Source organism: Primulina huaijiensis, chromosome 16, assembly GCF_012295235.1.
Source record: "Primulina huaijiensis isolate GDHJ02 chromosome 16, ASM1229523v2, whole genome shotgun sequence".
Classification (NCBI taxonomy): Eukaryota; Viridiplantae; Streptophyta; class Magnoliopsida; order Lamiales; family Gesneriaceae; genus Primulina; species Primulina huaijiensis.
The window spans coordinates 14,473,513-14,485,905 of NC_133321.1; the positions used below are offsets into that span (position 1 = coordinate 14,473,513).

Below are 12,393 nucleotides of genomic sequence, written 5' to 3' on the forward strand. Positions count from 1 at the left end.
TATTATAAATCATGAAAAAATATTATCAAATAGCATAAATTTTAAAAATGAATATTAACGTACATAAATAACTATTCGTTAAAAATATAATATATCTTTTTTGGAATAAAACTGTAAATTTTTTTTTTTTTTTTGCGGACTTTGCGTAAAGAATTAATCTTTTTTAAATAACAAAAATGAATAATAATTTAAAAATAAAGGAAACAGCCGCTTCCCCCTTCCTGTGCAATCCATAAACCACCATCTTCCAATTGGCCTTTTACCAAAAGCACACTTCAATTGCAAAGTAAAACCCTAATTGCATTTTTCTGTAAAAATGCCGAGGGAAATCATCACATTGCAGGTGGGACAATGTGGGAATCAGATCGGGATGGAGTTTTGGAAGCAGCTCTGCCTCGAACATGGCATCAGCAGAGAAGGAATTCTCGAGGACTTTGCTACCCAGGTTCGTTCACCACTCCCGTGCTTCTCACAATCTTGTACTTTTTATGCTTTGAAGGCTCCACGTAGAGTTCTTTTTTGGTAACTGCTCATCATTTCACCCGCAATGTGAGAAGGTGTATAACGATTGTTGGTGCGGTGAGTAGTGCTTATTTATTTGTGTGTTGATGGCTATTTGCTTTCCGAAGAGCGTCTTATTACCTATGGGAATTAAAATAGATTTGTAGTGTGTGATACAGTCAAAATACATAGGACACCTGTAATTGGAGGCTAATTTTTCAGGCAACGGAAAGGGGTCAAATGTATGTTATATTTTTTTGTATTTTCTAATTTTCCTCATGGATTGTGTTAGATTTAGTACGTATGTGTGCTGTGAAAGTTACATGACTAGCTCCAGTTCTTTCTTTAGTTCTTTCTTTATTGAGATGTTGTGAGCAGATTCTTATCTACGTACAGATATCTGTGGCATCATATCGAGATTTGATTTTAATCTAGCCACAGTCTTGGTATAATGTTCTGACGAACTAGTTCTCTAAACATACAGGGAGGTGACCGTAAAGATGTGTTTTTCTATCAAGCAGATGATCAACATTATGTACCACGTGCTGTACTTATGGATTTGGAGCCTAGGGTGATTAATGGAATACAAAACAGTGAATACAGAAATCTCTATAATCATGAAAACGTATTTATTGCAGATCACGGAGGGGGTGCTGGAAATAATTGGGCCAGTGGGTACCATCAGGTTAGAAACTTTTTTAGACTTTGATTGATTTATTTATTTCTTTATTGCTACCTTACTTCCTCATTTACTGAAAAATTTGGACGCCTACTGAATTTTCTCATTGTTTCGTATCATTGATGCAACTGGCATCGTTTTGATTAGGGTGAGCAATATGAGGAGGATCTAATGGACATGATCGACAGAGAGGCGGATGGCAGTGATAGTCTCGAGGGTTTTGTATTGTGCCATTCTATTGCCGGGGGAACAGGCTCAGGTACTTGACCTTTTTTATATGAGCTTGTTTAAGTTCTTCCCTTTCAGTTAGAGCAATTATAATGTTAATACCACAGCACAAAAAGATATTGGATCATTAGTTCACGACCGCTCTCTCCCCCTTCCACCCTTGATTTCAATGGCCACATGTCTTCTGTTACAAAGTTATTTTCTTTTAACTCTGCTGATTATTGCAATGATTTTTAAATGCTCCATGCAGGAATGGGTTCTTATCTTTTGGAGACTCTTAATGATCGCTATAGTAAAAAACTTGTCCAGACGTACAGCGTGTTTCCTAACCAAAATGAAACTAGCGATGTTGTCGTTCAGCCATACAACTCTCTTCTGACGCTCAAGAGGCTGACACTAAATGCTGATTGTGTAGTTGTTCTTGATAATACTTCCCTTAATAGGATTGCTGTAGATCGACTTCATATTTCAACTCCCACCTTTGCCCAAACAAATTCTCTAGTTTCTACCGTCATGTCAGCAAGCACAACAACCTTGCGCTATCCAGGATACATGAACAATGACTTGGTTGGCCTCCTTGCTTCATTGATTCCTACTCCTCGATGTCACTTTCTAATGACAGGATATACACCACTTACAGTAGAACGCCAGGTCAGATATCATTGGCTAATGTTGTTTAGAGAGATTGTTTGGTTTTTGTATTCTGTGACAATCAATTAAGCTATTTCTGTTGTCTCCTGGAAAGTTTTCATGGTGATTTAGAGCTGGTTTTGCTTGATTTATAAGTTGTTTGAAACACCTTGTAAGATGCTTAGGAGTTTTTAAGATATTTGAAAGTGTTTGTTAAATATTTTAAAATGATCTTATACAAAGATCTTTTAAAATATACAAAATCTTTTAAAAAAACGTGATGCCACCCAACTTATTTTCTAAGATCCCATGAACTTTATTTAAACTAATTAAAATAAATTCAATATTTATCCTTCTATCCAATATTTTCCTTCATGCTCTTTTCCCTGACCATTATCAGTATCTGTTAATGATCAAATTGAAATTTTTAGTGTTGACCGCGTAAGATTGATGGTTTTAATTTCCTTTGATCGGTTACTAGCTTATAGATCTCTTATAGAAAGTGTGTTATGCATAGGACCAAAATTTAGAAAGTGTGATTCTTGGAAACTTTAATTTTGTAGTGTCGGACGCTGTTTAAGAACACCTCACACCACAAGAAATATTTCTTCGGAACTCATATTCATCAACCAACATATTCATCTTATTTAATACATTATATCTATTATATTGAACAAGGCGAAATATCAAAATTCATCTCTTTGATAGATGACAACAGATAAGGTATCATATCTGATTTCTATTATGAAAGACACTACTCCAAAAAATTCAGTACACCGTTTTTCTTAAATTTTAATCGAATATGATCAATTTTTTGGCAGGCTAATGTCATTCGGAAAACTACTGTGCTTGATGTGATGAGAAGACTTCTTCAGGCAAGAGAACTAAACATCAATCTGTTATACATTTATGCAGAAGTTCTAATGATATCCATTGCAGACAAAAAATATCATGGTTTCTTCTTGTGCTCGAACAAAAGAGGCAAGCCAGGCGAAATACATATCCATCTTAAATATTATCCAGGGAGAAGTGGATCCCACTCAGGTATTTATCTATAATCACCATAAACTTCAATATGAGGTTTTATATACTTTTGCTTTTGACTGCGATTTTGGTAGACAAGTCCTTTTAGTTATGAAAAGTGATCGGTACAAATGGTTAATATAACATTTTGCATACAATGCAACGTGGATCCATATCCATTGATAGTGAATATTTCCAAAGAATTCTACTTAGCCAAGAAGCACGTACCAAACTTTCTGCTGGTTTCTTGTTGAAGGCCAAATTTTCACATTTCCCTCTAAGTAGAAACTAGAAATTAGTGCACTTTCAAAAACGGTTTCTTGTTATCAATATTTATTGTGTCTATCAAGTTCAGAATATTTTTATAAAAAAAAATTCCATGACGATCTTACTGGAAAATTTTCTAACAAATACTTGCTTAAAAGTAATCCAGTACTTAAATAAAACCCTTTGTTTGTGAGCTTTTGCTTTAAATTTGTATTCCCTGTGAACAAAAGGCCTATTTTGTGCTCCATTTGACCTTCTCGACTTGACTGAGCTCATACCTTCTCAACTTTGGTATGATAGAATGTTTCGATTATGGTAAATGGGCATCAAGCTATTGTTGAAATTTGTTAAAATATTGCATGTCCAAAAGGTATAGAATTTCAGTCGTGTTATAATTCACAGGGGAAACTTTGAGGTTTTATTTCTGACAGAGATTCGTTAGTGTGGGAAATGCACTTCAAGAAACTTAGATGAGCCTGCCCATGTGATTTTTCAAAGGCATATGTTGATAATATGTTGTTTCAAACTTTTGACTTCTGTAGCCATGATTCAAATCAACTATCACCTGGCTCCCTATGCGCGTGTGAAAGAGAGAGATATGACCATTGATTTGCTGAACTTTGCTCAGATATGTAAAGTAATGTGTGGCGCAGTTTCACCCACATAATTTTGCTTATTTTTTGCAACTAAAGGGCATTTAAAATTGACAAAAGTTACGCGAACAAAAATAGAAATGAAATTGCCAGTAACTTTTCCTGTGAGGGAGAGGATTGGTTTGCCAAATTTGAGTAACTTAGTGTACTCGAAGAATCAGTACTTGTAGAAACACTCACATCCTAATTGAAATGGATATGGTTATCCTAGTGTCTTTATTAATCTTTGTGCTTCTATTGCAAATGCATTCTTGATTGTGCACTGTGGCTGTACTTAAATTGGATGATGATCTTTAGAGGATCTAGTATCACTTCTCTGTTTTATATTTTGTTTTCCTATAATTTTCAAAGGTTAATGTACTTATGAATTATGATGTATGATTTTAAAACAGGTTCATGAAAGTTTACAGAGGATTCGTGAAAGAAAGCTAGTTAATTTCATAGATTGGGGCCCTGCTAGCATTCAGGCATGTTTCACACTTATCAATTTGTGTTTGATTTATTTTGTCTTTGAGTTGCATTCTTTGAAACAATGTAATCATTGACAGGTTGCTTTGTCGAGAAAATCTCCTTATGTTCAGACTGCTCATAGGGTAAGCCTTTTCTCGTTTAGTTTCCTTTTCTCATCTCTGAGGAGTTGAAACATTTTGAGCCGGCATGAACCTGGATGTTAAATTCGGTTTCATGGTTCTCGTCCAGGGGCCAATCTCATCTCACCTTATGACACATGATGAATTTGATGGAATTCATCAGCTCAGTGTAGTTGTTAATGTGCCTTTCTTTTCTTCTTGTATGCTCTATGTTCTATTCCTGTGACTCATGGCTTGTTAAATGATGGTCTTCATGTCAAACGTGATAAAATGTCGTCGGAGAAGAAACAGCAGAATATGCACTTTGGACTTTCTATCATAGGTTTTTCTGTTCATTGATGCAAAACATTGTGAAACCATCATGTCCTGTTTGTTTGCTATTGGTGATTGCTTGTGTACAGACCTCCTTTCAGCAAAGCAGCTTTGGCGAACTTTGGTAGCCTGATTGGTTTATGTCTTTCTTCTTTTGATTTTCTTCTTTGATTTTGTAGATTTTACCCATGTTATTTATGTTTTATAAGTCAAGTTGTTTTGTACCTTAGCCAAGATTTTCTGAGGGTGTTCATGAATTACTCCTTGCACAAGGTATTAGTTCTAATATTACGGGATGATATATTAAGTTGAAACTGGTTAAGGTTCGTGTTTCTTTTTCTTTTCTTTCCCGTTTTCTTTATGTAAATTCATTCTTGTGTTTTTATCACACCATGTGAGGTGCTACATAATTTTTTGACTTTTTTTTTAAGATTGTTAATTTGTTTTCAACCCTAGAGATTGCATCGAGTTTCAGCTCATTCTTTATCTGAGCGTGAGAAATTCAATGCTCTACCCGAACTTGTATTCCACCTTTTAAGTCCCCTTTTTGCTGTTCAAGCCTTTTCTACAAAGCTCAGACAACTTGTACAGTTGCATTTTTATTATATGCTTTTCATATATTGATTATTTAAAGCAGCTTATGATTTGAAAGACTGAGCAACATCACAATATGCTCCTTTCGAATTTAGGTTAGTGGTCTCATGCTAGCCAGCCACACTGGCATCCGCCACTTATTCTCCAAGTGTTTGAGCCAGTATGAGAAGCTGAGAAAGAGACAAGCTTTTCTCGACAATTACAGAAGTCACCCAATGTTTGCCGTAAGTTATACCTTATCTGCCTTGGGGCTATTATTTGTCCAATTTTTTGTAACCTATATTTCTTCTGGGCATGATTGCTCTTATTTCTAGCACTTTTATTGACTGAAAACAACTGCCTTCTTTGTACATTGTGGCTTGAAGATATTAAAATATTTAATACAAAAAATTAATCAAAGAGAGACAGATGTGTTCTTGTGGATTTGCTTCTTATTTTTCAAACCTCTTGTAAAACATGATTGAACTGTTTGAAAAAGATATCACAAGACTGTGTATACGAAGATTTTCCAGAATTTTAATTTCTTTTGGCAGTCTGCCTTATTTATGCTCTGCTGTGAACAATTTTCAGGAAGATCTTTCAGAATTTGATGAATCTAGAGACGTGATTGAGAGTCTTGTTGACGAGTACAAGGCGTGTGAGTCCCCAGATTACATCAAGTGGGGAATGGAGGTAGCTAGTCTTTATTTAATTGTTTACTACATTACTTATCTCAGCTACTGACTTTAATATTTTTACACTCGCAGGATCCAAACCATGTTCTGTCTGGGGAAGGAAATACCGGCGGGACAGTGGAGCCAAAATTAGAACTGTGACCTTACCAGGTTTGATTAATATTAACCATTTGGATTGCATCTCCTCTTTGAGCCTATGCATCTCTAATAGCTTGTCTTTCTCAGATGGCATATTTTCTCGTTTTCAAGATTGTTCATTATTGATTATTTTATTCTGATTGAAACTTTTTTTCAATTTCTTGGCAGATTTTCGCCGGGGAATGTGTTTCTGCTCTTAGAAACTGTGAGAGGATATATTGCAAGTCTGAAATTGCCTTTGTGCTAATATTTTTTGTAAATTCTCTTTGTATTGGTTGTGGAAGAAAGCTTCTTTCTTCTTTTTTTTTTTTTGAGCGTACAACTATGTTATTGTCTGCACTACTAACGAGACTTGAGCGTTGACAAAAGACTTGTTTATCTGGGCAAATGAATTACAAAGAAACAACTAAATCTACTAAACTAAATTAAAAAAACTACCCGTAATCAACAAGACTAAAACTTGAGACAAACAAGTCTAAGGACCTCGACTTTAATCATTGGATCAAGATCGGCAGGAAGAAAGCTTGGGTTATTACGTTGAATCGTGAATTATGGTGTGCATGTGTTTAGTTGTTTTGTGTTGAATGAATTGGGACAAAGCTATGTAGAAGAAAATGGCGATAAAATAGTACAATTACTAAATGAAATTACAAGACAACTGTAATCACGTATGAAACAAAATTAAAGTAAATAATCAATAAATTTCACAAGAGTTGCGTTCAAGCTATCTCGAGTTTGAAAATTAATTTCTGTCAGGTCAATCGTCGTATTTTACGTACCTGAGTCGTTGATGATCGTTAGATCTATATTGGGTTAATACTTTCAACGTAAAATTCCGTAAATCGTGACAGAATGATGACATGTTTAATCAATTGTTTAATTTAATATTAAACAGACATTTATTTTTCAGGATATGGTGACAAAAAATTAGTGGCAATCAAGTATAAAGTACTTTTTTAGGCGAAAAAATTAGGTACTTGAATGTTATCTATCACTTCAGAGTTTGGAATGAATGGAAGTGTAACTTAGAATGCTAGATTGCTAAGATAAAAGCGAAATATATAGTGAAAATGCTTAAACAATTAGATTTAAGTCTGCGAAATCATTGAAATGTAAAAAATTGATTACATTGAAATGTAAAATATTGATCAATCGTAACCTTAACCTTTAAAAATAAAGAATAAATTTTAAAAATAATTTTAAAAATTCGAAAATTGAAAAAAAACGAACTTTTAAAAAAAATTATGAAAAATCATCAACAACCATATTTTGAAAATCCAGTTATATTCCTATAAATTGACCTCATTTTTCAAATTGCGTGTTTTTTTTAAAAAAAAATTGCATTTGAGTTTTAAAATTTTAATTTCTACAATTACATGTGCTTTTATTTTGTTATTTTATGTTATGTGTACTTTTCTTTTATTTTGAATTTTTTATTCCATATAAATTTTTAAAATTACTTGTAAGTTTTAAAATTTTAATTATGTGAAAGTTTACATTTAATTTTGTTTGCATTTTTATTTTTTAAAATATAAATTATTTTAAAAAAATTAAAATTAATATTTCAATATCACATCTGCAATATAATCTTACCACTCGAAAATAATGAGATGAAGTTATCGACACCGACATCACCATGAGATGAAGAACATGCTCTTAGTTTTGATTTAATGGCCATATTGAATTTTTCGAACTGTAAATCGAAACTTTCTGGTTTTGATGATCACGTTTTTGTTGGGTCGATAAATCAGAGGATATTATTATTGATTTTGTGCTTCAGTAATATCAATTAATTTGAGAGTGCAATCTTATTCTTTTAGTGGAGTAGAATAAGATTAATAAATTATTTTGATTAATCATGAGTTGATTGGATCAAATTAATTTATTGGAGCTTAATTTAATTGAATCCGACCAGGTCCCTCTGGTGGCTCTAATATAAACTCGGATAAATTATATGAGATATAATTTATGGTATATGTGGGATAAATTTATCTGGACTATTGTATTGCTTGGAAGTTTATCATCTAAATCTTCTAGATATGGTATAAAATATTCTGTCCATTTAAATTTATATTTTAAAAGATATCATCATTATCTTTTACGTTACAAGATATCACAAATATATTATATATATGTGATATTGTAACAAGTGACCACACACAATCCTACGTTTAGAGTTTGAGAGAACACCGGAGAAGGCTTGGAGGTTTGGAGCGTAGATCTAGTGCAGAGAAAGATCGAAAAACACGCTTCAAAGATAATCTCTAATTTCTGTGTGTTGTAATTAATTAATTCGTGTTAAATACGTAGAACAATCGATCCTGTGAAATAAGAGAAGATTGAAATCACAAGAAATTAATTTTTGTGATCCGATCTTCTCGATCTTGGCTAACATATGGTATCAGAGCCACGGGTTTTGATATTATTTTGCGTATTTCGAATTAATTAATTATTTATGCATGTTTTAGTTTAAAGCGGTGTTAGATTTATGTGATTGTGGTTTGAATGGAGTGATTTATTTAATTTTTGAACAGTTTATGAGTTTTTGGTGAAATTGTATTTCGTATTTTCGAGTCTGTAACCAAGGGGGTGGATTACGACTCCATGTTTCCCCTTGTTTATTTTCGTGCAAATTTTTTTTTTGTATTTTTTCGAATTGGGCTTTTCTGCTTCTGTTTAAAAATTGGAGGGTCGAATACAATTTCAATTAAAACTACAAGGACTACACGGAAATTTCGTCCAAAAGATTCCAGGGACCAGAGTGCATCTTCTTCAATCGTCAGGGACCTGTTCTGTAAATTCTGAAAACTTCCATGAAAAAGCAAATCTGGATCGGAAAATCTGAGTCACGCGGCCGCGAGGATGAGGAGTGTATGCGAAGGTGGTTTACGGTCCATCTCATGCGTCGTTCTTCACGGTGGAGCGGACGCGGAGGAGATGCAAAAATCATCTTTTTTTTTGGCGTTGGATCTGGAAAAATCGGGCTTCTATTTTTCGATTTCGAATTGGAAATGGTGTCTCGGTGGTTTTCCAGTGACTGGCGCGGTGGAGATCTTCACGTTCGCAAGTTTCCGGCGATTCCAGCAACGGCGGCGGCGTTTTTCTGTAGGGTTGAAGATGGATCGCGGGTCTGGGTCACGGGTTCGGGTCATGGTACTTCGGGCCGAATCCGGAAAATTTTTCTTGGGCCAAACCAAATTGCTGGATTAAAAACTTGGACTGGACACATTTTTTAAAATTTGAAGGATTGGGCCAAATTGGGTTCAATTAGATCTTTATTATTTTTTTGTGTCTAGGTTGGGCCATAAATTTGTTCTTGCTTAATTATTGTTTTAATTGTAAAATTACANAGGGTAAATTTTAAATAAGCCCACGGTCTCCCTTATTAGTCCATTAGTAAGAATATATGTATGCCTTGTGCCAATTTTATTGGTCTCCCTATAGGAGGGCTACATTGTTTTGATTACTTGATTGGACCTATTATTTTATAGTAAAATTAATTGTGACCACCCTATAGGTGACATAATTAATTTGGTACTTGATAAATAATTAATTTAAGGGTATACACTTAAGTCAATGATATTGTGAGAATTTCCTATAGAATATTTTTACAATATCTTTTGATGGCCAAAATCAAGCAATACTAAATTGATATAGCATGAGTTGCTAGATATATTGAATTTAGTGGGAGGGTCCCAGCCTAGCTATAAATAACATGTTTTTTCCTAAAGAAAAAATTATGTATTTTGGAGTTTTAGGTAAATTGCAGAGTTGTAGTAGTTTTTGGTATCTACAAATGCATTTCATGCATAACACATAATTTTATTTATTGCATTGCTCATTTAAATTTATTTTAATTTCAGAAAAATGACTGGAAATTCACTGTCTATGATATTAACCAACAACCAACTAGTTTGAGACAATTACATTGACTGGAAACGTAATTTTTTGATTGTCTTAACTGCGGAGAAACACAAGTTTGTGCTCAATGAACCCTGTCCATCAGTGCCTACGGCGGAGTCCACACTAGCTCAGAAGCAGGCTTATGATTAGTGGATCAGTTCTGATGAGATGGCCCGTTGCTACATTTTGGGATCCATCTCAAATGTGCTGCAACAGAAACATCAGAACATGGACACTACTACAAAAATCATGGATAGCCTCCAAGAAATGTTTGAGCATCAAGGACGTCAGGCACGACAAGCAGCCATTAGAACCATTATGAACATGCGCATGAAACCTGGGACGTCCGTGAGAGATCATATGCTTGCATTGATCGCTCTGTTTAACGTGGCTGAGGTGTTAGGGGCTGAAATCAAATCAGAGACTCAGGTTGACATGGCACTTGAGACTCTCCCTGAGATGTTCTCACAGTTTAAAGTTAGCTATAACATGAATAAGCTAAATATGTCCCTGACTGAGCTGATGAAGGAACTCCAAAATGCTGAAAGTGTTCTTAAGACTAAAACTGGTGATGCATTTGTTGTTGCTTCTGATGGGCCATCTTATTCCAAGCCGAAAGGTAAAAATGGGAATAAAATGAAGAAGCCCAACAAGAAGGGTCCACAACAAAATGAAAAGAAGGTCAAGGTAGATGGCAAGCCTAAGGGAAAATGTTTCCATTGCGGGGAAAGGGTCATTGGAAGAGAAACTGCCAAGGATATCTAGCTTCCAAGAAGCAGGCTAGTGGTAAGTTATCTTTTATTGAGTCTTGTTTAGTGGTTGATTCTACTGATACTTGGATTGTAGATTCTGGGGCCACTAATCATATATGCAATACTTTGCAGGGGTTCCAAGTAACCAGAAGTCTCAATGAAGGGGAACATACTCTAAGAGTTGGCACAGGGGCTGTGGTGTCTGCAAAAGCTGTTGGGATTGTTTATCTTTATTTTTCGAATAATAAACATTTGGTTTTAAGACATGGTTATTATGTTCCGGAGATTACTAGAAATTTGATTTCTGTTGCTTTATTGTTAGACAAGGATATTATGTCCATTTTTCACAAATGGTGGTTGATACTACCTTGAATAAAGTCCTTATTTGCAAGGGACATTTGAATAACGATTTGTATGTCTTAAAACATGATGACAGCTCTTTGCATCACATTGAATCCAACAAGCGAATTAAATTGTCTCCCACTAATGAAACTTATTTGTGGCACTTGAGACTTGGTCATATCAACCTTAATAGAATTCAACGGTTGGTAAAGGATGGTCCTTTAAGTAATTTAAAGGTGGAATCCTTGCCTGTATGTGAATCCTGTTTGGAAGGTAAGATGACTAAGAGATCTTTTAAATCTAAAGGACATAGAGCCAATGAAGTTTTGGAATTAGTGCACACTGATGTATGTGGACCAATTAATGTACAAGCTAGAGGAGGATTTGAGTATTTCATCACCTTCACTGATGATTACTCTAGATACGGTTATGTTTACCTAATGTCCCACAAATCTGAATCTTTTGAAAAGTTCAAGGAATTCAGAAATGAAGTGGAAAAACAATTAGGTAAGAGCATAAAAACACTTCGATCAGACAGAGGTGGCGAGTATCTATCCAATGACTTTAGAACATACTTATCAGATAATGGGATAATATCCCAATTGAGTGCACCAGCTACACCTCAGCAGAATGTTGTCTCTGAAAGGAGAAATAGGACTTTGTTGGACATGGTTAGGTCCATGCTAAGTTTCTCTAAGCTCAGTACATCTTTTTGGGGATATGCTATCCAAACTGCAATATACTTATTGAACATGGTTCCTTCTAAATCTGTCTCTAAGACACCTCTTGAATTGTGGAATGGGCGCGTGCCTAATCTAAGACATATTCGGATATGGGGATGTCATGCTTATGTGCTAAAGAGAAAGATGGATAAAATGGAACCTAGATCAGAATTATGCATGTTTGTCGGATATCCTAAGGGAACAAGAGGATATTACTTCTATAGTCCTCAAGACAAGAAGATATTTGTAAGTACAAATGCAACCTTCTTAGAGGACGAGCACATAGAAGAAAGTGAATCAAAGAGTAAGGTTCTTTTGGAAGAGATTGCTAAATCATCTACTCCAGAGATCTGCACTGAACCTACTCAGTTTGAATTCACATTTC

General features: G+C 34.7%; 2 protein-coding genes across 2 annotated transcripts; both read left to right on the forward strand.

Moving 5' to 3' along the window:
- Positions 1–217: 217 nt before the first annotated feature.
- On the forward strand, positions 218–6,669 carry LOC140962108 (tubulin gamma-1 chain-like). Its single transcript, XM_073420972.1, has 12 exons — positions 218–445; positions 986–1,186; positions 1,328–1,439; positions 1,659–2,059; positions 2,860–2,913; positions 2,978–3,082; positions 4,374–4,448; positions 4,530–4,574; positions 5,573–5,701; positions 6,048–6,149; positions 6,224–6,301; positions 6,458–6,669. Exons 1-11 carry the CDS (start codon positions 317–319, stop codon positions 6,290–6,292), a joined length of 1,422 nt encoding a protein of 473 aa, XP_073277073.1. The 5' UTR covers positions 218–316; the 3' UTR covers positions 6,293–6,301; positions 6,458–6,669.
- A 3,691-nt stretch (positions 6,670–10,360) lies between these two features.
- LOC140961052 (uncharacterized) lies at positions 10,361–10,957 on the forward strand. Its single transcript, XM_073419374.1, has one exon. It carries the CDS (start codon positions 10,361–10,363, stop codon positions 10,955–10,957), a length of 597 nt encoding a protein of 198 aa, XP_073275475.1.
- Positions 10,958–12,393: the final 1,436 nt, after the last annotated feature.